At 36.6% G+C, this 24,461-nt stretch overlaps 1 protein-coding gene across 15 annotated transcripts in view; it reads right to left on the bottom strand.

The window, feature by feature from the left end:
- The window catches only part of myo5aa (myosin VAa), a 154,671-nt gene that overhangs the window by 78,230 nt on the left and 51,980 nt on the right, over positions 1-24,461 (bottom strand). For all 15 annotated transcript variants that reach the window (XM_068214929.2, XM_073930023.1, XM_073930022.1 and 12 more), the window contains 2 exons: positions 12,585-12,666; positions 1,340-1,447 (listed from right to left, as the gene is read on the bottom strand). In XM_068214929.2, coding sequence (XP_068071030.2) covers positions 1,340-1,447; positions 12,585-12,666 — 190 coding nt within the window. The remainder of the gene's footprint in view (positions 1-1,339; positions 1,448-12,584; positions 12,667-24,461) is intronic.

The following is a 24,461-nucleotide window of genomic DNA, read 5'->3' as shown; positions in this document are numbered from 1 at the left end:
GCACTCAATACTTAGTTGGGGCTCCTTTTGCCAGAATTACTGCAGCAATGCAGGGCAGCATGGAATCGATCAGTCTGTGGCACTGCTCAGGTGTTATGAGAGCCCAGGTTGCTTAGATAGTGGCCTTCAGCTCTTCTGTATTGGTCTGGCATATCGCATCCTCCTCTTCACAATACTCCACTATGGGGTTCAGGTCAGGCGAGTTTGCAGGCCAATTAAAAACAGCGATACTATGGTCTTTATACCAGGAACTGGTAGCTTTGGCACTGTGTGAAGGTGCCAAGTCCGGTTGAAAATTGAAATCTGCATCTCCATAAAGTTGGTCAGCAGCAGAAAGCAAGACATGCTGTAAAACATCCTGGTAAAGAGCTTGACCTCAGAAAACACAGTGGAGCAACACCAGCAGATGACAAGCCACCCCAAACCATCTCGGATTGTGGAAACTTTACACTGGATATTAAGCAACATGGATTGTGTGCCTTTCCTCTCTTCATCCAGACTCGAAGACCCTGATTTACAACAGAAATGTAAAAATTTACTTTCATCAGAGAACCTAACTTTGGACCACTCACCAGCAGTCCTTAGCCCAGGTGAGACACTTTCTGATGCTGTCTATTTTTCAACCCATGTCTTGCATATGTCTGCGCATAGTGGTTTTTGATGCACTGACTCCAGCTGCAGTCCACTCTTTGTGAATCTCCGCCACTGTTTTGAATGGGTTTTGTTTCACATTTCTCTCCAGGATGTGGTTATCCCTTTGCTTGTACGCTTTTTTCAACCACATCTTCTCCTTCCCTTCACCTCTCCATTAATGAGCTTGGACACAGAGCTCTGTGAAAACCCAGCCCCTTTTCCAATGACCTTTTGTGTCTTGCCCTCTTTGTGCAAGGTGTCAATGGTCATCTTTTGGACAACTTTCAAATTAGCCATCTACCCCAAGTTTGTGTAGCCTAAAGAACTAGACTGAGAGACCCTTAAAAAGCCTTTGCAGGTGTTTTGAGTTAATTAGCTAATTAGAGTGTGGCATCAGGTGTCTACAATACTGAAACTTTTCACAATATTCTAATATTCTGAGATACTAAATTTGGGGACTTCTTTAGTTTTCATCAAAATTCTAAAATTTAAAAAAAAAAACATAAACTCTTGAAATATATATGTCTGTGTGGATTAAATGTACAATATATGAAGAAGTTTCACTTCTTGAATGAATTAGTGAAATAGATAAACTTTTTTAAAGATATTTTAATTATATGGCCAGCATCTGTATATACTCCAATTAAGTTGTTTTTTAACATGTAACACTCTATGCTACAAGAGGAAATGTTTCTTTTAATCTGACCTAACAGTATGAAGGCGTTCCTGGTGGTAGACATCTCCTTGGCATCATCTACTCCATCTATGACTGGATTCCTGCCCTGTTTGGTGTAGTGGAAATCATTAGCCTTCCCTGCAGAGAAACAAACGCATATATAAACTGTTATTACAATATACCATGCAAATGCTCAAGATACACAATGCAGACTTTTTTTGAAAGATAACCCTAAGGTTTGGTTATCATTGAACAAAACTAAATTATAAACTAAAACTAATGCTGCTTCTTATTGCTACTTCAATTACTTCGACAACAAACAACCAACACACCTGTATACACTTGAAAGTCTTGTCAGTTTAAACTCCTGACATGCCGTTTTCTGAGTATGAAGTGTTTGTTGTTACTCCTTTTTTGATTTTTAATTTAAGTTATTTTAAATATGATTAAAATAATTTTTAAGTTTATTTAATGTGATTAAGTTGAATTATATGCTATTCATAAGCTGTACATTTAAAATGAGAAATTAATTTAATGTGAGAACAGATTACGTTAATATATGCACCTATTATAAGCCGAAAGAAAGCAAGTTGATGATGTGTTTACATGCAGAGTAGAATATGTGTAACCTAAAGGGCAACAATCTAGTAAAGTACTTCACTTACATCATGTACTCTGAACCCTGACTAACAAGCTATGAGTGTAAAGCACTGATAGAATGCATACAATTTGTGTGAGTATTTTAAAACGTAACATTCTGTAGTTATTTTTAGTGGTGTAAAGGATCACAAATCTCACGGTTCGGATCCCATAATGGTTTTTTAGTCACAGATCGGACCATTTTTTTGAATCAGCCAAAAAGGGGAAAAGACAAATGGATTTTTGCTTTCCATTTATTACAAAAACCGTACTGCAAGAAACTTTTAGTTTTGTTAAAAATACAATGAAGAAATAATCAGCTCAATAAAAAAAAAAAAATATTCAGTTACTGTGAAAAATTCACGGTTACAACTACTGTTGCTGATGACGCTAAATGTAGCAATCTAACATTACAATTTGTACAACCCACATTTATTTTTAGTCTCATTTTCAATAATAGATTCTGTTATTCAGTTAGATGCGTAATTTTCGAAGAATTATTCAGTGGCATATTTTTAATGGCTGGTTAAATAATGTAATTGCAGCGTACAGATTTTATTTTTAAGTGCCATTAAAAGCATATGACGGCAATTTTACTCTTTACCATAAACATCAGTATTTATAGCTAAACTATAAACTGTTATCCCAGTACTTTTGTATTATTTGAATATTTATAAACTAAAGACTGATTCTCTTTCTTGAATCATTAGCATTTTTCAAGCACATATTCAAAAGCAGCGATTCAAAGGATTAATAAACATGATGAAAATCACCATCATTTATAATTTATGTTGCATGGTTGGTGAGATCCCAATCTTTTAATGATTAATCGTGCAGATTACACGTAATGCATTGATGCAGGCTAAACAAGTCGTGACAGAAAACACTTTAATAACCTAAGAAACCCGGCACATCCAGAAACTTCTTCCTTCATCATTATATATTTACAGGAAAGCCTAAATGCTTTTGTATGTTTAACTTAAATGACGCGAGAGGCGATCTCTCTGTGATCGTTATAAATTTAGTAAAGTAAAAAAAGTATTAATCCACAGGTCATGTGTGTTCAGTGATTCGTACAGATCACAATTCGCGGTTCGGATCAACCATGACCCCCTAGTTATTATTAGGGTGCTTTCACATCTGTGGTTCGGTTCATTTGGTCCAAACCAAGGACAAGAAATGATACATTGTAGCATTTGTAGCCGTTTTTTGGGTGCTTTATACCACACTGATGGCTTTGGCCTAAACCAGTTGAAAAGAACCAAAATGCAGTCATCTGACAAAATCCACATCACTCCTTGGCCAGATGATATTGAACATACTTCCTAAACTGATTTTCAATTGGTCAAAATTAACATGTGGGGTAAATGCCAATGGAACTCCCTAGCGCAGGCTGATTGTATCCCTGCCCATAGTATACTATATAGTTTGTACACATTACTTTAGACAAACTATACATTTCGAGAATGAAGCACGACTGCGGCTAGAAAACAAAGTTTTGATGCATTGCAAACGACGAAGAAGTCAAGTCACTTTAGGAGGAGGCATGAATTAATATAACTGCGACATGGTCATTTATAGGAATTATTACCAACGATCCATCAGGCAATGTTTTTTTCCCTCTCTCTCTTTTTCTCTTTCTCTCTCTGTCTCTCTCGTTCTCTCTGTTTAAAACTGTTGGTAAAGCGCTGTCAACAAATTGTCAAACAATTTTTCCTCCACACCCCATAAGATGGCAGTTCTAGTTTGGATCATGTTCTCATCACAAACGAACTGCTCCTGGGTTTGTTTGAAAGTGTACCGATACCACCTGTTCAAGGATGTCTCAGTACAGTTTTTTGGTCCGCTTTTGGTGCGCACTCGAGTGTGATTGCTACATTACATTACACAAACCTGCCCAAATGAACCACACCAAGAGGGAAAACGAACTCTAGTGTTATTCAACCAAACTAAATAAGGCAGGTGTGAAAACACTCTTAAAAGCCATTTAGCAGGACAGAAAGTACAGTAAGTACCCTTCATGTTCTCATCAGTGACTTGCAGTCTAAACAGTCTCTTAGTCATTGTGTGTATCGATTTTACATCTTCTTGAACACTTTTAATGCTTCCACACTGTACACGTTGGCTCCATTTATAAAGAGTCCATGTATATGTGTGATTTGATTGGATGGGAATCACAAGACTGATTATTCTACCTAGCCAATCACTGTAAACGAGAATTTGTTTTTTACATAAATAGTGACACCCTAAAATGCAGCATAAAAACGAACAACTACTCATTTATAGTTGAGTATTTGCAATGCGTTACTTTACCCCATTGCTTACCATGATACATCAAAAGGCAAAATATTTAGTCTCTGAATGTAAACAGCCGGCGAAGAAATTGAGTTCACATCAGTGTTAGATCTGCTAAACAATGTCTCTGGGGTATAAAGATATCTCAAATGTAGCTAATCGGTCTTATCAGAAACGATGTGCGGATTAAAAGAGCATTAATTGTTCAGGAAAACCCACAACCATTAATGAACATCAATTCGGCCAATAGTACTACACAGATCTGCATTAATAAAGTGCTCTTATTCACAGAGATGAACCATAAAATAGAAAACCTTCTTCATGGAGTAAACCAATGATACACGGTTGCTTGGTAACAGAGGTCTTATTGAGACACACACATACACGCTCACATTAACTGGGCGTCAGCTGAGCAGGAAGTCAGCTGAGTAGGCAAACAGCAGGACCGACACAGAGCTAGCAGTGTGTGTGTGTGTGTGTGTGTGTGTTCAGAGCAAGTGGTTGAAGCAAACAGAGTAGAGATGATAGGGAGAGGGGAGTGTGCATAACTAAACTACAGGAGCTACAGTATTCGTATTCGTATGCGTGTGTGTGTTTGCGTTGCGTGTGTGTGTGTGTGTGTGTGTGTGTGTGTGTGTTAAGACCTGCACAGCTCGTCTCTCAGCAGGGCTGCTCTGATAGCCGCTCTACACGCTGTGCCAACATGAACACACTGTAATCAGACATGTTACCCACACACACTCTCACACATTAACTTGGATAATAATTTGGGGACATTTCATTCTTAAATATTTTAATTTGACACTAATTATATTCAGTGGTTACAAACCTTTTTGAGTCAAAGGAATTGTATGGTTCACAATTTTAGTTACAAGCTCCATGAATTTTCTGATTGGGATTTAAGAAAAATCTAATAAACATAAAGTAAAAATCTTAAACTATACTTTTAATTTAATTTTTTGGTTTATTTTAAATAATTTCAAATGTATAGTTCCCCTAAAAATGACAATTCTGTCATCGATAACTCCTTTGATTTGTTCCATTAAACACAAAAGAAGATATTTTGAAGAATGTTGGAAACCTAAAACTACTACCTTCAATATTTGTTTTTCTGACTTTAAAATATCTGTTTGTGTTCAAAGGAGTAAAAACTAAAGCTAAACTTGTTTGGAATTAGTGGAGGGTGAGTAAATGATGACAGAATTATATTTTTCTGGGTGAACTATCCCCCACTGAAGCTCCCTTGGATTTGTTAAGCAACCATAGAGGGCCACTATACCTGAATCCCACAATGTTAAAAAAAATATGCAGATTTGTCTGCATCAAATTGAAATGATGTACATACATACAGTATACAAGCATACAAATGTCTAGTGCCTACGTTGTTGTAATGTATAAATAACAATGTTTTAATAACTATTTTTAAATAACTATGTTTAATAATAATAATAACAATAATTCCTTACATTTATATAGCGCTTTTCTGGACACTCAAAGCGCTTTACACAATGGGGGGGGGGGGGGGGTGAATCTCCTCATCCACCACCAATGTTTAAATGTTTAAATAGCTTTTGTTAAAATGTCAAAACATTTGTGAAACCCCACTGTCATTCACCATAGCAGATTAAAAGGCTCATTAAAACTAATACAATATTTAAAATATAACTTTTTAAAATTATATTTCATAAATTCTTCATATATAAGTTTAAAGATACTTACATAACTTTTCAGGGGTGAAAAATGTATAAACGTATTACAGTGTGTGTATCAGAGATCATTTATCTTAAATCCATCTTACTTTTGGATAAAATGTTAAAAATACATTAAATTAAAACAAAAATGTTTGTAACGACTACAGAAAATGAGTAAAATGATGTCATCTTTAAATTAGACTAATCTGAACAGTCACATTAAAAGCAGGTTTTTGTAAACTAAGTAGGCTTTGTGTAAGAAAAATAGATTAGTGTGTAACATTGACTGGAATGTTTGATTTTAAGGGAAATGGAATGTAGTGGTTTATTTAAAGATTCAATGAAATGAAATTGTAGCACTGTTGTGATGTCATTTTGAAGTCAAGCCAAAAAAATAAATAAAGTTTGTATTGGGAGTGAAAATGATACCATGGCTGTTGATGTTAAGGATAAAGTACATCAAGGAGGTTGTTTTGCAGAATAAAGGCTTATCTGCAGTTTATTAGGACTGAAGAGCTTCATTTAAAAAAAAACAAATATCCTGGTTGTACTTTATCTCACTTATTACATGGCTACTTGCCACAAAACATAAACATTAGACCCAAAACATTGTGCCTTAATAGTTTATAAACTCTTTAATTAAACGAAAACAGCAGAATAAAACTAATGGAGTACACACTAACCTGCACATTATTCTTTCACAAGATGGCGCAAAAAAGTCAAAAACACAAAGCTGACAGAATCAAATTGGTTGAATGGAGCATAGATTAACCTACATATTATTCATTGACAAGATGGTGCAAAAGAGTAAAGAAAATATAAAGCTGACAGAATCTAAACCGGCTGAATGGAGCATGGATTAACTTACGTATCATTCTTTCACAAGATGGCGCAAAACAGTCAAAAACACAAAGCTGACAGAAATTAAACTGGCTGAATGGAGCATAGACTAACCTACATTTCATTCATTGACAAGATGGTGCAAAAGAGTAAAAAAAACACAAAGCTGACAGAATCTAAACCGGCTGAATGGAGCATAGACAAACTTACGTATCATTCATTCCCAAGATGGTACAAAACAGTCAAAAACACAAAGCTGACAGAAACGAACTTGGTTGAATGCAGCATAGACTAACCTATACAACATTCATTGACAAGATGGTGCAAAAAATACAGAAAACATAAAGCTGATAGAATCTAAACCAGCTGAATGGAGCATAGACTAACTTATGTATCATTCATTCACAAGATGGTACAAAACAGTCAAAAACACAAAGCTGAAAGAAACAAACTTGGTTGAATGCAGCATAGACTAACCTACATTTCATTCATTGACAAGATGGTGCAATAAAAAATAAAGAAAACACAAAGCTGACAGAATCTAAACCAGCTGAATGGAGCATAGACTAACCTACGTATCATTCATTCACAAGATGGGGCAAAAGAGTAAAGGAAACACCAAGTTGACAGAATCTAAACTGGCTGAATGGAGCATAGACTAACTTACGTATTATTCATTCACACGATGGCACCAAACAGTCAAAAACACAAAGCTGACAGAAATCAAACTAGCTGAATGGAGCATAGACTAACTTACATATCATTCATTCAGAAGATGGTAAAAAACAGTCAAAAACACAATGCATAGACTAACCTATGTATCATTAATTTCAAGATGGCCCAAAACTGTCAAAAACACAAAGTTAACAGAAACTAAACCAGTTGAATGGAGCATAGACTAACCTATGTATTATTTATTCACAAGATGGCGAAAAACAGTCAAAAGCAGTCACAAGAGACAAACAGATACATATAAATGTAAATGTAAGTATATAGATGTAAATGTCGGCATATTCACTAATAGTCAGTGTGACTGAAAGATCACTTGATGGGCCTTTGTTATTAAGCAGTTGTTATCTTGAAATAATACACTCTGGAATGTCAGGACTGACCAATCAGAATCGATTATTACAGACAGTCGTTTAATAATAAGGGATAATGAACATCTAGCCGGTTGTTCTTGCACTAAAACCTGAGAGCTTATCACCTTGTTGTATAAGCCAAAGGGGTTTATTTACAAAAGCAACTAGCTAGATGTACATTGTTCCACTTGCTATATGGCTACTTGCCACAAAAGTAAACAACTAGACAAAACCATTAATCTGATCTTTAATAATCTACTACAGTAGCTCTTTATTTAAATGTTTGCAAAAGAAAAAACACTACACTAACCTATTTAAATAGTATATTACCTGTTTCACTCTATTATTATTTAGTCACATGATGGTGCCAAACCGTTAGGAACAGTGGCATGACATAGCAGCATATACTTATCAGGGCTGATAGTGGAAAAAATTCCTGAGCCTGAACTTTTTTCCTTGCCCCTGAGGTGAGTAGGGGTGGGGGTACTATGTATGCAACGCACTTTTAACACATAACTTGTGGGCCCCTGGGCCCAAATATATTAACAGCCTATGTGTAACCCTGATCATCATTATTGTCAAGTGCCTCTTTTTAGACACATGCCAGTAATGTCAGTGACACATGCCAGTAATGTCAGTGACACATGCCAGTAATGTCAGTGACACATGCCAGTGTCAGTGATCTTGTGACATGTGCCAGTAGGTGTCAGTATAAGCACGTTATAAGCACATTAATCTTATAAGTCTCTTTGCTTTAATATTTAAAAATCATTAGGCAAATGACACCTGTTATCTTACATGCATATATGTTATGAGTTTTCAACATGCATTTTATTATAACTTTTTAAAGGATATTATCTAAAATACCTTAAAATGAAAATAAGTTAAATAATAAAATAAATGAATGAATTAAAAACATAGAGAAGTCCATATTGTAGGGAACAAAGGAACTGCCAGGATGCAATAATATACAGTACAACAGATAAGTGTAACCCCTCCCATACATAAGCATGCCACAATAAATTTGACTGACATGTACTGTCAAATGACTATATTACGTACGGAAGTATGACTACGAATACATAAAATAAATGCGTTTAAATTAAAACATCGTGGAGTAGTTCAGCAAATAAACTAACTTGCGACGCGATAAATTAGGTTAAAAGTCGCGTAATGATTAAATATGGTTTTGCTCGTGTTAATTAATGTCATAAGCTTCGCCGGGTGTCGATGTCACTGCAGTGACATGCAGCGCGACACTCTGAGTGACACAGGTCACTACACATGCCACTAGCGAGTGACACATGACAGTGGAAAACCGGACGTGCCACCGGAATGTGCCAGTGTCATCTGTACGTCAGATGTCATGTTACTCCATGTTAAAACTGCTACTGTGAATCCGCGTTCAAGCGCACACAATAAGCTAAAACTCGCCCCGCAAGCACCGGCAAAAACAAATAACAATGAATGTGTCGAGGAAAGAGTAAGGACATATCTTAATTATTTATTAATAAACTTATTCTGAGTCAGTGTCGCAAAGATCCTGACTGGCAATCTCCTCTTGGACTCGCCTTTAGAAATTCATCTTTACGAATTACATGAAGGAGTTTTTTTGTTTTCGATTTGTTTTATTTCGTTAAGTAATAATTTAAAGCTTTCTATAAATATATTTATTATGTCTGTGAGGCATATACATTTTGCTTCATTTTGTTAAGCGCTCCTGTTCAAAAACCAGACGACAGAAAGCGCATAATTTTGGTTTTCTTTATTTTATAAAAACGCTGTAACGTTTTTTGATGTATTACTCGTACTTTGTGAGCAAAAATGACGGATAACTTTAAATTGCTCCCACTGAAAAAATGCAAGTGATTGCTCTGGCGCCTCGATGTCCTGCAAGCTTTTTATAAGCAAACTATGCGCCTAATAGCACACATTCTTTAACGTTTAAGCTACCATTGTTTTATACTTGAACTGTTTTATATCTTTTATTTTAGGCAAGTCGTGATGATCTGAGGAGGCAAACTGATCAAACAGACAATGATGGTCTTCCGCTGGGCGCTGTTCGTTAAAAAAAACTTAATTTTAACGAATAAAAAATGCTCCAAACGTTTTTCTAAATAAGCCGAATAAAAAACGAAACTAAATATAAACACTTTGCCATTAGGCTACATACAAAACTGAACTATTTCATAGCTGAAACACTAAGTTGTTTAAGGAGAAGGGGGAAATATATTTTTGTCCCGTCTATTGCTTCACCGTTATTTCGAGAATAAACCCCGCGTAAATATGCAGATGTCATTCCCAAAACATATCAGCGTATATGTGCCGAAAACGAAAGTTTCATACAAATTCTGAATGGATTATAGCCTGGAAAGTGCAAAGCACGCTCCTCTTATTATCACTAAAAAGCGTCACTAATCTTAGTTCATAGAGATCTCACAAAGATCCGTTATAATTTATAAAGCTCTCTAAATTACACAATTAATCTTTTATTTACATGGCGTCTACACTCAAAAGATGATTCACGAGCACACAAAATGGCACTAAAAAAAGAAACATCGTGGCAACGTGAGGACTTTTTCCGAAGTTCAGCTGTTCTTATTTCCACTTGATTATGTGTTTAATGTCAAAAAAATCCATAATGTCTAGGCCAAAAAGATCGAATCCTGTGTATGCGCGCATCTTTTATAACTGAGGCCGCTCTCTTCAAAAACCGAAAGTTGCTTCTTCTGTCTGGCAATATTTCGGCTTTTAATATATGAAAAGTTTATTTTGATGAGCCAATATTAAAAATTGCAATAAAGTAACTGAGACGTGCGGCCACACATCGAATCTGAGGACTGATTTCTCTCTCTCTCTCTCTCTCTCATTCAGACATCGAGCCACAACACAAGTCAAGTTGCAAAACTTAGGCAGGTGCAGCTGACAGGTAGAATAGCTGAAGCCTTTACGAAATCTGTCAAAATGCACCTCTGAAATTAATAGGCATAAATGTCTTTGAGCCAAAAAAAAGTCTACTGGTAGGATATCTGTAAAAACGCAATTGGAGCCAAAGATATGAGCTGTGTAGCCTATAAATTATAGGCCTATTATTTCGAATAAAATGAAAACAAAAATTAACAATTCATTGCATTTTTCGTTTGATAAAAATATACGTAAACGAAAAAAAATCAAAGGGTGGCTAATTTGTATTAATGTGTTTTAATTTTAATGAAAATATGCTCAGCATATTTAATTAACGGCTATACGCCGTCAATAGACAAGCCATTCTAAACATTATTTTACCGTGTACTGGGTTATAATGTATATTTTACAATAAAAACTAAACGTAGCATGTCTCGCTGTCATTTAAAACGTGTAATTCATACCACACCAGAGCTGTGGACCTGTAGTGTTTAAACTTACAGGGCGGTTGGTCAATAGTCTTAATGCGCACTGAACTCCAATCCGAGGGACTCGACAGTTACTCGATAGACAACATTAAACTTGAGAGAATTAAGAAATAAAAGTTTTTTTTAAAAGGAACAACGCGCAAATCTGCAACAAATAAAATAAAAATAAAACGTCTTGGCAGTGCTGTGTACGTGTATTCCGCCACTGACAGTGTGAGACGCCCTTATGCTGCGCCTGTAACTGCCGCTTGTAAGAGAGATCAAAGCTGTATCGATAAAACCAAAAAGCAAGATCATTTAGTTATAAATATTCCATAACAATACTTATCGAAATATTTATACATTTAGGCCTACATGTTGTTTATTGAGATTGTGTGATCTGTATAGGTTGTCTGATCTCTCCAGAAGCTGTAAACTGACACATGTGCGGTGATTAGCTCTGACGAGGCGCTTTTATTTAGCCTGCCCTTTGATTTTTTACATAATGTTCCAATTCTTAATTTTTTTTCATATAGTTTAAATATAAAATGAGTGCTCGCTTGTTTGTGATCATTATGCAAGGATCATATTTCATATTCGGTTTATTCTTCAATAGCCTAAATACGTTAATAATGTATTTTATAAACGGATTGTTCATAAGGACTAAGCTCATAATACATAACAAGGCGTTTGTTATTTGTATGGTTCCAACTTACACAGTTTTTTCAGCCTGTAGCAGTGTTGTGTTTTATTCGTTATGTAAATAAAAGTTATGTTTTGTTTAATAACAGGGATTTTTTTTTGTAGTTTCCTTTCCGTCCATTCAAACAATTGACACCGAATTGGCAACTCCCGCAAAACTGAAAGTGAAAGTATTATACGCACGCATTTATAAGCTATTTAAAAGCAGAAAAAAAGAGGAGATGAAAAAATGCCCACTCCCACGGTGATACCGGTATTACCGGTGTTGTCACATGTCGATTAACCGGTGGGGAAATTTCCTCACCGTCACAACCCTACCCGCAGCCACAGTACGCCGGAAATCCGGCGTGGTGCCGGAACGCTATCACCCCTGTACTTATGCATATGAATATATTCACCAATGGTCAAAGATGATTTGAAGTTTCCGGATGAGCCTGTGTTATTAGTGTCAGTGTTTGTTATCTGGGAATATTTGTGGCTACTCATAGGTACTGTAAGTGTGGTACAGCTCACTTCTGGAAGGGCAAGGTTTTTACCCTTGAGTAAAGAATGAAAGAGATCTACAACTGGAGTAAACGATGTCCTTCATAGCAGAGAAGGTGGTGATCAAGAGTCTTGAATGAAATAGCAGGGGATGTTAGCGTGTTTGGCTCACCGAGTTTCAGGGCTTTAAACTCCGGGAGGTGAGCCGATGCACAGAGCTGATAGAAGATATGATAATTCCTCTCTTCATCCGCCTGGAAAACAAAAGTACAGAGGAAAAAAACAAAAATAGCATTTAAGATTATTATTATTAACAGGGGGTTACATCTGCTGTTTTTTGACACATAGCTATTCATTTACTAACATGAACAAATATAGGCAATATAGAATTGTTATGATGCAATATACCGGTAACAATCTCACCACCAAAAAAAATAAATAAATAAATAAAATAAATAAATAAATAAATAAAAACTTTTTAAACATAACAGATTTAGATTTAGACTCATTTTTAATAACTGATTTTCTATGATGAAATCACATTATATTTTACTAGATTTTTTCAAGATACTAGTATTCAGCTTAAAGTGACATTCAAAGGCTTAATTAGTGTAATTAGGCAAGTCATTGTTTAACAGTAGTTTCTTCTGCAGACAATCAAAAATATGTATTGCTTAAGGAGGCTAATAATATTGACTTTAAAATAGGTTTTAAAGTATTAAAATCTGCTTTTATTCTAGCCAAAAAAAAACAAATAAGACTTTCTCCAGAAGAAAAAATATTATAGGAAATACTAAGAAAAATTCCTCTGGTAAACATCATTTAGGAAATATTTCTATATATAAAAAAACTAAATTCACAGGAGGGCGAATAATTTTGACTTCAACTGATAATCGTTTTGAATAATCCTGATTATTATTATGACCAAAATAATCGTGATTATGATTTTTCCCCATGATCGAACAGCCTAATAATTTAGTATGGCCCCTAAACGATGTTACAAAAATGTAAATGGCCCTTTATAGAAAAAGTTCCCCACCCCTGATTCCGAACACCGTTTAAATCACTCACTCCTGTCCGCAATCGGGCAATCTGCGCTTTTGTTTGTTTTGATCCAGGAGTGCACTACCTAGTTCAACCACTGGATGTCAAATTTACATACTGCACCTTTAATAAAAAATACACTAACTGCAAAATATACAAAACAGAGAGAAAAACTAAATCCAAAACTACTTCACTGATTATTGTCACACTTGTTAGCAATCAAGAAACAACTTAAATAGGACCTGCCTGACAAAGCGAAGTAGACATCCTAGTAGCTAGATATCATGCCGAGATCCAAAGTAATTCAAAAACACATGCAAAAGAAAATAATTGAGGAGTGATTGGTTGACCAAATATTACCCCAAGAGTGCAGGAACAACTCATCCAAGAAGTCACAAAAGACCCCACAATAACATTGAAAGAACTGTAGGCCACACTTGCCTCAGTTAAGGTGAGTGTTCATGACTCCACCATAAGAAAAAGACTTGTCAAAAATTGTTTATCTAAAAATGATATTATTTTATTAATATTTGCATTTGTTTGATGATGTGAAACATTGAAGTGTGACAAATATCAGTAAGGGGGCAAACATTTATTTTTAAACCACTGTATACACACATTTTTTTTTTCTTCTGTATGCCACACCTAACTCGTGTGGAATTCCCCATGCACAACAGTGGCCTGTGTGAGTATGTTACATAAAGCTGAACAGACATGTTTAACTCCATTATCCTCATTCCTGTCCTATTTTAATCTCCCTAAAGCTTCCCAGAAGGAGAAAACCCCTCAGCATTCCAGCCCTGTTTCTCACACATTGGTCAGACTAGGTGAGTTATGTGGGCAGAATTGTTTTTTGGGAACTAAAATCAACTCTTTTACTGAAAAGAGCTTTACTTTGGTCAAAACAAAGTAATGACAACAAAAATGATTAAATTGTTCAATTACAAATGAATCAAATGTATATAATGACAATTAAAATAATAAAAAACTCAGTTGTATATTAACAATTAAATCCTAAATTTTTAGTGATGCATTAGTTTTAATATTAATCAATGAAGAAAAGTACAGTATAAATAATATTTAATATATTGCACATATTTAGTTAAATGAAGCTGTCTAGATTGAATTATTTATGCAAACTTAATGGGGTATAAATGCCTTTTTAACGTTAATATCTCTGAAAAATGATGTTATATGTTGCTTAGATAGCTAAAGGACTAAGTGGAGCAACAATATTGTGAAGTACTACACAAAGGTACATCGAGGTACAATGTTGACTGAGAGCAACAACTACAGTAGATTAGAGATGTGAATTTTGTTAGGAATAAAATGCATATTCACGTTAAAATCTAGATAAATCTGTTAGTTCAAGTGATATGTAAAAAAGCTTTAATAATTTCTCTAAGTTCTTTTTTTTTTTTCAGAATAAAAACATTTTAATTTGTCCATTGTGGTACATAGTTTCCTTGAAGCAAACAAATTGATATTTTTGTTAAAAAATAATAATAAAACAAATAATAATTTTATAAATTTTATTCAATGTAAAAAATAAATATGGAGATTTAAGTTAAAAATGGCAACTGTGGTTGCCAAAATATTACTGTAAAAAAATACAGTAGGCAATAGTAGTAATACATTAAGATGTTACCGCAAATTACCGTATTTTATTCATTTACAGTCATATCCTACACATACCTGTACCAATGAAGTACCTACGTATATAATCACAACATACTTACATCTACATAACATAGTTTTGTTACCCTGACAAAAACACAATCATAAGCGTGTGGATGAGAAAGTCATAAAATGAACTAAAGCTAATAGCAAACAACTTATCCCACAAGCAGAGAAACATATGAATATATAGAAGTTGTACAGTGTAACTCACATGACTACTGAACACCATCATGGTAGCACATGATACTAAAGTAATGCAATAAAAAAGTTTATATCAACAATACATTTAAAGGGCCACGAAACCCTTCTGTTTGAGCAGGGTGTTTTGACACCTCTAGTTTGAAAAAGTCAGGAAAGTGGGTGTGTCTAGTTCTGTTTAGGAGAGAAATAGGAAAGATGCATAAAAACAAAATTTGCATAAAAATAGGAGTTTTGGTTTAGGCAATCTGATTTTTACAGAGGCAAAACAAACACACACACAAGGAGGAGAATGACCTGCCTGATCTGACGACGAAATGTAAGTATTTTACGTTTTGTCAGTTTAGTGGCTAATTCGTACGAATTCGTATGAGTTCATACGTACGAAAAAGTATGATTTTAAAAAGGAGGTGTTGATGAGCAAATTGTACTAAATTGTACGAATTAGATTGTACAAATTCATACCAATTAGCCACTGAATCAAAAAGTTACGAATTGCCATAAGATTGCGTTGGAACAACATTGACTGTTTACATGGACATCAGTAATCAAATTATTTGCCAAATTATTAAATGGTGGACTTTAACTGCAGTTTGGCACTTTCATTCAAGAACATTTCATTCATGCCCCTCATGACAAACGAGATTCGAGGAACTGCTGTAAGCGTGTATTTTAAATCCAATGTTTGATACCGCACGGCGAATGAGAGAAAAAACCCTCTGCATTTCTCTGTAGCTTAGATGCACTTGGTAGGTAGCGTTAGAAAGCCGTGTGTTATTCCTGTCACAAAATGCGGCGACAATTCTACACAACGGTAATAGTTTGATTGGGGTGTTTACATGTTTACATTCAAAGACCAGCATTTACAGTGGATCTTTCAGTCCATAATATTGGAGAGATATTAACGTACTGCGAAATTTAGTAACTTCGAAATCATTTTAACTACATTTTTTAAACACTGAAAGAGTACTGCTGGCAATTCAAACTAACTTTGCCATCTGAATAAACAAACAAAGACCACTGATCGCTAAATTACCAAATCTGCAGAGATAGGACAATCAACACTAACTGGAACCGCATTGTTATTAAAAGGAGACGAGCGGCAAATCTGGATTTCACCACTTCCAGATGAATAAAAGCTCTCGGGTAAAAATGTTCCTCAGACACGTATTTTTGGTGCACTGTAATCCACACGTGATTCCAGCTGCGCTCTCATTGCGGGAAAATAAAAACAAACACTTTGTTGCAGCAAATTATAAAAGCAACACTGGCGACCCGTATCTCCAAACAATTCGTCTTCTATCACTTGTTTTGGCACACAACGTGGCGTCTCTCTGCTGTCTGAACACTGTACAGGTAAAAACAGTCTTTGAAGCCATCATGCATATTAATGAAGTTGCACCGCATACATAATAGAGCGCGCTGATTGGTTTGAACCAAGCCTCTCATGAATTTATGCTGCACACTCAAAGACGTCACGAAGTACTCCCAGGTACAGACAGCCAGTCTAAACTCTGGAATACACGCAAGTATCTAATCGGCGTGACGCAGCTTCAAAAATTCAAACCGGAGGAACGAATTTGCTCGAAATAACGCAAAAACAACCAATTTTCACTTTTTTTGTGAAATATATGTGTCCTAATAGTGTTTTTAGCAGTGTGGGACACATATATGACTGTGAAAAGCTCAAAAAATGTGTTTTGGTGTTTCGTGACCCTTTAACATAAAACTCTAAATGTACAAAACTGATGAAAAACTAAAAAAAAAAAAAAAAAAAACATAGTAATGACAACAAAAAACATAAAAATGGAAGTGACATGCAGGGAACTCTGGGAATGTAAATGTATGGTTATTCTCTGTATGCATTAAGGAAACTTATTGTTAACCAGGTTATGTTTTGTTACTGGAGCATTTTTACAGTTTTTTTTTTAACCATTGGAATTACAAACCTTTTTTTACGAACCCTACAGGGTTAAGTAATATCCAGAGATTTTACTAAGGTAATATAGTATTTATTTTGGTTTTAAAAAGCCAATGAATGATTTATAGAGTGTATGAACATGAAAGGAGACAACAGAAAGAAACACAAAGATCAACTGCATTGTCATCAGCAAATCTATACCAAGAGAACAATAAAAAACATGTTTACCTTCAAATCAAACTTACGATTACAGACATTTAACTGAATTCCCATTTGGCCAGTGAGCTTTAACAAACTGCTCTGTGAGGGTAACAGTTAATTAATTTATAATTAGTCACTAAGCAGAGTGTTATCAGTCTTTTGTGGCTGTTTGTTGTCTGGCTGTTTGACCTAATGAATGTCTACACCACAAAAGCAATCACATCCAGTCTAATGCATCTGTACAGGGGTGGTCCCATATTTTCCTTTTCCTGAAATATATATTGTGATAGGGGCGACACAGTGGCGCAGTAGGTAGTGCTGTCACCTCACAGCAAGAAGGTAGCTGGGTCGCTGGTTCGAGCCTCGGCTCAGTTGGCGTTTCTGTGTGGAGTTTGCATGTTCTCCCTGCGTTCGCGTGGGTTTCCCCAACAGTCCAAAGACATGCGGTACAGGTGAATTGGGTAGGCTAAATTGTCCGTAGTGTATGAGTGTGTGTGTGAATGAGTATGTGTGGATGTTTTCCATAAATGGGTTGCGGCTGGAAGGGCATCCGATGCGTAAAAACATGCTGGATAAGTTGGCGGTTAATTCCGGTGTAGTGACCCCGGATTTATAAAGAGACTAAGCCAACAAGAAAATGAATGAATATATTGTGATATGAATACAATTTCGCAAGATGACTTGAATGGCTCTATTTGTAAAGAACAAAAAAATTGAGATAGATTGGTATAAGTCTAGGTAAGTCTAAGTATCTACTATACTGGTCAAAAGTAGCTGATCCAAAAAGAGACCCCATTAACACCTGTATTTAGAGGCGCTTACATTTGATAGGATTGAGATAAATATATCTTACTACCAGGTGTAAACAAGGGACAAATGCGTAGAAAAACACAATTAAGTAAAAATTAAGCACCCTGACCTCATATGAAAGACACTGGAACAAAGATTTTAGTTTTTTTATGCAGAAAAGTGTTTTTAGAGCTTCACATGATTACAGTTGAACCACTGAAGTCATATGTGATGTTTTGACAATGCTTTTGGTTCCTTTTCTGGACCTTGGAATGTCTCAGGACTGCAGTACTCTATTATGCTGCGTTAACACCAGATGCTGAACGCGTGTCAAGCATGAGTGATTTACATGTTGTCAATTTAAATGCACAAATAGACATCCTGCGGTGCGATACGCACGAATGGTGCAATGCGAATGACGCGAATTGAGCTAATGGCGCAGCCTGATATGCGCGAATGGCGCGAGGCTAATTGTGTGTTTTGTGCGTTTGATGCGCGAATTGATTGAGTTCGAAAGTCTGAACTTCAGCGGACATTCGCGCTGCGTTAACCAATCAGGAGCTTCCTCTTGTGGGGGCGTGATTGTGACGTACACCTGTTGTTGGATGAACTTTTTGTCGGTGTCGGCTGGAGGATTTCTCCAGGGACTCCAACAAAAAGTTCATCAAACTGGGCTGGGCTCAGTCAGAAGCCCAGCTGAAAGCTTCCATCATCCAGGTTAAGTTTCTGGAGGAGTTTATGAGCTCAGAGCTGGATGCACCTCTGAAATGGTCTAGTGGGCTCAGACACAGCCCTAAACCTATCGACGCTGTTTTTCAGCCTTCATAAAGCACATAAACAGTTATTTTCTCAATAAAATCCATGTTAGCCATTTAGCTATGAAACTAGAGTCACCGGGCAGACAGAAGCCCTGCCCATCACGCAAATACGCGTCTGTTCTGAAGTGAATTTGATGCGCGAATGTCGCAGATTTGACGCGCGAATAAAGCGGGGTTTGACGCGCGAATGAAGCGAGTAAACTCAAATGTTCACGCGGCTATTTACGCGCGAATAGCGTGATTTTTACTGCGCATTCCACGTCTGGTGTGAACGCAGCATTAGAGCTTCACGAAATTGAAAAAAAAATGACTTTGTAATATTTTCTTTTACTGCGATGTGAACATAACTTTACAAAAGGACTTAAATGGCTCTATTTGTGAGCAATTAATAATTTTAGATGAACTGGGATGATTTTGTAGGTAAATGTATCTGCATAAATTAAAACAAGTGTAGTTAAATACAACAGAGCAATGATACAAATGAAATAAATGATGCGTTGTGGTTTTCTGGGGGAGTCTAACCATATTCAGGTACTGAAATTGAATAATCAAACCTAAAACAACCCAGTATAGTCTTCATTAGGTAAATATTTATATACAATTAATCTTTAATGTACAAATATTTGGGTTATAGTTGCCAAATGGCTTTAAAGAGCTTGAATGTTTTACATAGTCACAGGCCTTAAAAACGAGTGCAAATAATAAACTTTGATTCTTGGACTCAAATTTGAAATGTTCTGTATGTATTATGTTCTGTAACTGTAAAGTCTGGTCAACTATTATCCCAATTTGACATTGCCAATCCTGCTATGTGACTATTGCAGATTCGCACTTTGTAATATCGATGCTAAAAATATATTTTGCAGCCCTACCCTCTACGGAGGATGAGGGAGCTCTCGGATTTCATCTAAAATATTTTAATTTAGGTCTCAATGTATTGAAAAGACTTGAGGGTAATTAATTTAGTAGTGTAATTTTTTGGAAGGTGCCGGGGGGTGTGTGTGTGTGTGTGTGGGGGGGGGGGGGGTTGCATACCAGGTGTAAATGGGGCTTGGGAAGTAAGCATGACATTAGCTTATAGCTCACTATGATTTGGAACTAAGATCCTGAAAGCACAGAAGGACACAGGCGCAATGAAGGAATAAAAATAGCACTGTGAATGAAATCCCAGAGGTATCTGAGAGGAGCTAAAAATAGAGCAGGTATGAGCAGGAAGTGCGGTGTGCTCACTACTCTCTGTGTACACCATCTTACGCCATTCCTCACACACTTTCAATGTCCCGACTAAATTCGGTATGCGAGACTGTTGATTCAGTCTTTCATTTTTTTTCTATACGTTAAAGCTACAGTACACCACACTACAAACAAACACTACATTAATCCTTTAACAGGTTAAGAACCACACAGTATATAATAACTTAAATGACATTGAAATCTTGTAATAACCTCCAGTTACAGTCCAATGAGCTCCCAGTAAAGGGTAATACAGTTGCTGAGAGAATTCAAATGCACAGCAAGTAAAAAAAACACATGCAAATAGAAAACCATTAACAAACTCAGAAAACATCTTCATAAATTTGACACATGCACATACAGAAACGTGCTGCAAATAACACAGACAACAATGGAAATGAGCCGCGGGACCCCAAAAAGTGAAGACCCCAGCTGCTTCTTGTTGAGACACAGTGGTGTTGATGGACATCTGACAGATTTTTTAATTTGTTCATGTTTTTTTTTTTTTTTTGCATGTGTTTTCTTAACTTGCATTGCATTTGAGCTCTCTTTGCCACCGTAGTCAGGGGTAAAATTTACAGCTATATCTCACCCAAACAATACCAACTTCACACCATTATGTGATTATTTTCCATTATTTGATTATTTTATATTTATTTTAAATATTGTGGACCAAGTTCAGCAACAAATCACCTGTACCATGTAGTTGGAAGCAAATTAGAAAGGACTCATCAGGTTGCATGTGCAATAAGAGTTTAATGGCAGAACTCGTATTACTACTTAATAAAAAAATTCATGCTACATGACTTGAAAGTGATTGGGAAAGCAAGTGAAAGAAAAGCATGTGTGTCTTTTTGGTTGTTACATTCAGGGGTCTCCACAGCGAACTACCTGCATCCATGTATCCTTATACTGTTCCTGGAGATATATCTTCCTGCAGAGTTCCGCTGCAACCTTGATCAAATGCATCTGTATTTCAAGAGTTCCCACTTAGATATGCTTGGCACTTATAGCAGGTTTGGCATGCTGTCCCGGGAGAGAACCCTGAGCTCTGAGATATTTGAGCCCAGGGCTCCCGCCCGGTCTAGAAGCATATCAGGAGAACCGAGATCAGGTAGGTCTCGATCGTTTCCCCTTAAGAAGGGCAGAAAAAAGGAGGAGATGGGGTGGAAGGGGGGATTCTTCCAAAACGAAGATAGTGCAATAAGGAGAAAGTGATCTATTTATATTAAGCTAGGATCATTCTGATTGGATTATTACTGATTACGGATGAGTGGCCAGCAGTGCACAATCATATCACGTGCTCCTCTCAAAGTTTAGCACGTTTATGTTTATGAAACTTCACTTAATAACCAAGTAGTGCTTCAGATTCAACTTTTTTTTTCTTTTTTAGATCAGGGTTTGAGCTGTTGGAAAGTAGATCTCCAGGAACAGGATTGGGTAACCCTGCTCTAAATCCTCTTTCCTCTTACCCACTAACTTCATGTGCTTATTTATCAGATCCATATATCGCTTCTTTGGTCTTCCTCTTTGCCTCCTGTCTGGCAGCTACATTCCCAACATCCTCCTACCAATATTTTCACTATCCATACATCCTCTCCTTACATCCTCACAAGTCCAAACCATCTTAGTCTTGCCTCTCTAACTTTCTTCTTGAAATATCTTACCTGAGCTGTCCCTCATTCCTAATCTTGTCCAACATTGTCACTCCCGAAGAAAACCTCATAATTTTCATATATGGTACCTTCAACTCTGCCTCCAGTCTCTTCTTCAGAGCTGTCTCTAAACCAGGGGTGCCCAAACTTAGTCCTGGAAGGCCTATAGTTGACCTCTAACCCTAATTAGACACAACTGAACAAGCTGATCAAGCTCGTATTAGGTACAATAGAAAGCTCCGGGTAGGTGTGTTGAAGCAAGTTGGAGCTAAACTCTGCAAGACTATGGCACTAAACTATACAACATAGCTGGTCTCACCACTGTCTTGTCCTCTTTCCCTTTAATTCTAGCTGGTATCCTTCTGTCACACATTACTCCTGACACATTTCTCCACCAATTCCAACCTGCTTGCAATCTCTTCTTCCCTTCTTTTCCACACTCTCCATTACTCTGGACTGTTGACCCCAAGTACTTATACTCATGTATTCTGTCTTTATACGACTGACATTCATTCCTGCTCTCTCCTAAGCAAACCTCCAATTCTCCAGGATTCTCCAATTTTCCTCTACCTGCTCCCTGCTCTCGCTTTAGATCACAATGTCATCCGCAAACATCGTTGTCCAAGGAGATTCCTGTCTGACCTCCTCTGTCAACTGGTCCATCACTATAGCCAACAAGAAGGGACTCAGAGCTGAGCCCTGGTGCAATCCCACTTTCACTTTGGACTACTCTGTCTGTCCTACCACACACCTCACCGTTTTTATCCTATTAGCATACATATCTGACATACTTCTGTGCTACTTCTTACTTTTCATACAATACCACAGCTCTTCTCTTGGCACTCTCCATGTCTACAAAAACACAGTGCAGCTCCTTCTGGCCATCTCTTTAATTCTCTATCAACATTCTCAGGGCAAGAATTGCATCTGTTGTGCTCTTTCTAGGCACGAAGCCATACTGCTGCACACAAATATCAACTTCCTTCTGTAGCCTAGCCTCTATCTTAAACCTTCACTGTATGACTCAGCAAGTTTATCCCTCTGTAGTTGCTGCAACTCTGCACATCACCCTTGTTCCTAAAGATTGGCACAAGTACACGTCCCCAGTTTTCCTCAGGCATCATCTCACTCTCTAAAACCTTGTTGAACAATCTAGTTAGAAAGTTCACTGCTGTCCCTCCTAGACACTTCCATACCTCAACTAGTATGTCTCCCTGACCAAATGCCTTTTCATCCTCTTTGACAGCCGTAAACCTTATTTTAGAGAGTTAGACTTGTGATGAGAAGGTCCTGACTCTGGTAGGGATTGTCGGTGGTGGGTGTAAATAACCAGAGCTCTCACAAACCTGAATACCATGGCTGAGGTGAGTCCCTTGAGCAAGGCACCGGTCCTCCAACTGCTCCCCAGGAGCCACAGCAATAGCAACCCCCTGCTCTGGGTGTGTGTTCACGATGTGTGTGTGCACTTGGATGGGTTAAATGCACAGCACAACTTCTAAGTATGGGTCACCACACTTGGCCACGTCACGACTTTCATTTTAACTAACTTCTGACCTCATCCTTTCTAATTTGTTGTACTTTCTGCTCCACAGTGTTCACCTCTTCTACCATACTTTCCCTCTCATTCTCCTAATTCATCAAGTACTCCTTAAATTTTCTCTTTACACTCTTCCCACACTCTTGTGAGTACGCTACCACCTCTCCTTAATAACCATGACCTGCTGCACATCTGATACTATGCAGTAATGTATGAACATCTTGTTTTGGGCACTTCATACAATTCATTTCAATCTATTTCTCAAACAGCTACTGAATGACTGTCAACGACCGAGAATTTAGGATCTTTATGGAAAACAGCATGAAGCTTAATGTGTTGGGTCTGAGAAAACCTTTTTCATTAAAAACTATTAGGATGATTTAAAAACAAACCAACGCACAGTTAATCTGTTTGATAACATCTGGTGGTAATTCTGAAACACAAAAGACTTTTAGTTTAAGACTCCAAAAGAAGAAACCACACATTCATTCGGTATTCCAGAGGGAGAAAAAGAGGCTGGCATGGAAAAAAAAATCACTGAGAAGGGCAGGAGAAATCAACATTTCCATGTGAAAGCCACTAAGATTTCCATCTTCTTCTCACTACTGTGTGCTGGATTGATTTGCTGTTGGTTTGCTGTTCAATGAATGTGTCTAGCTCATCTGAATGTAGACATATTAAAATATTTACAAATCAAAATACCCCACTCTGTTTACTTTAAAATGATCGATTAAGGTTATAACCAACACATACAACGTACATTAATATTCAGATTTAAACATTATCAAATTTTAGAAATGTTTTGGGTCTAAGAAACCTTAGAGGAGATTTTTTTTTTTCATATGCTTAATTTATTTCATATGTTTGTTTTAATTTGTATTCTTATATACCATTGTAAGATTTTCAAAATTTTTCCTCTATTTTTCCATGAGTTTTTTTGGGATTTTCAAATTGTAAAATTAAATGGTAGTAA

This window comes from Danio rerio, chromosome 18 (assembly GCF_049306965.1).
Source record: "Danio rerio strain Tuebingen ecotype United States chromosome 18, GRCz12tu, whole genome shotgun sequence".
Taxonomy (NCBI): domain Eukaryota; kingdom Metazoa; phylum Chordata; class Actinopteri; order Cypriniformes; family Danionidae; genus Danio; species Danio rerio.
This window is presented reverse-complemented; position numbering and strand designations above follow the sequence as displayed.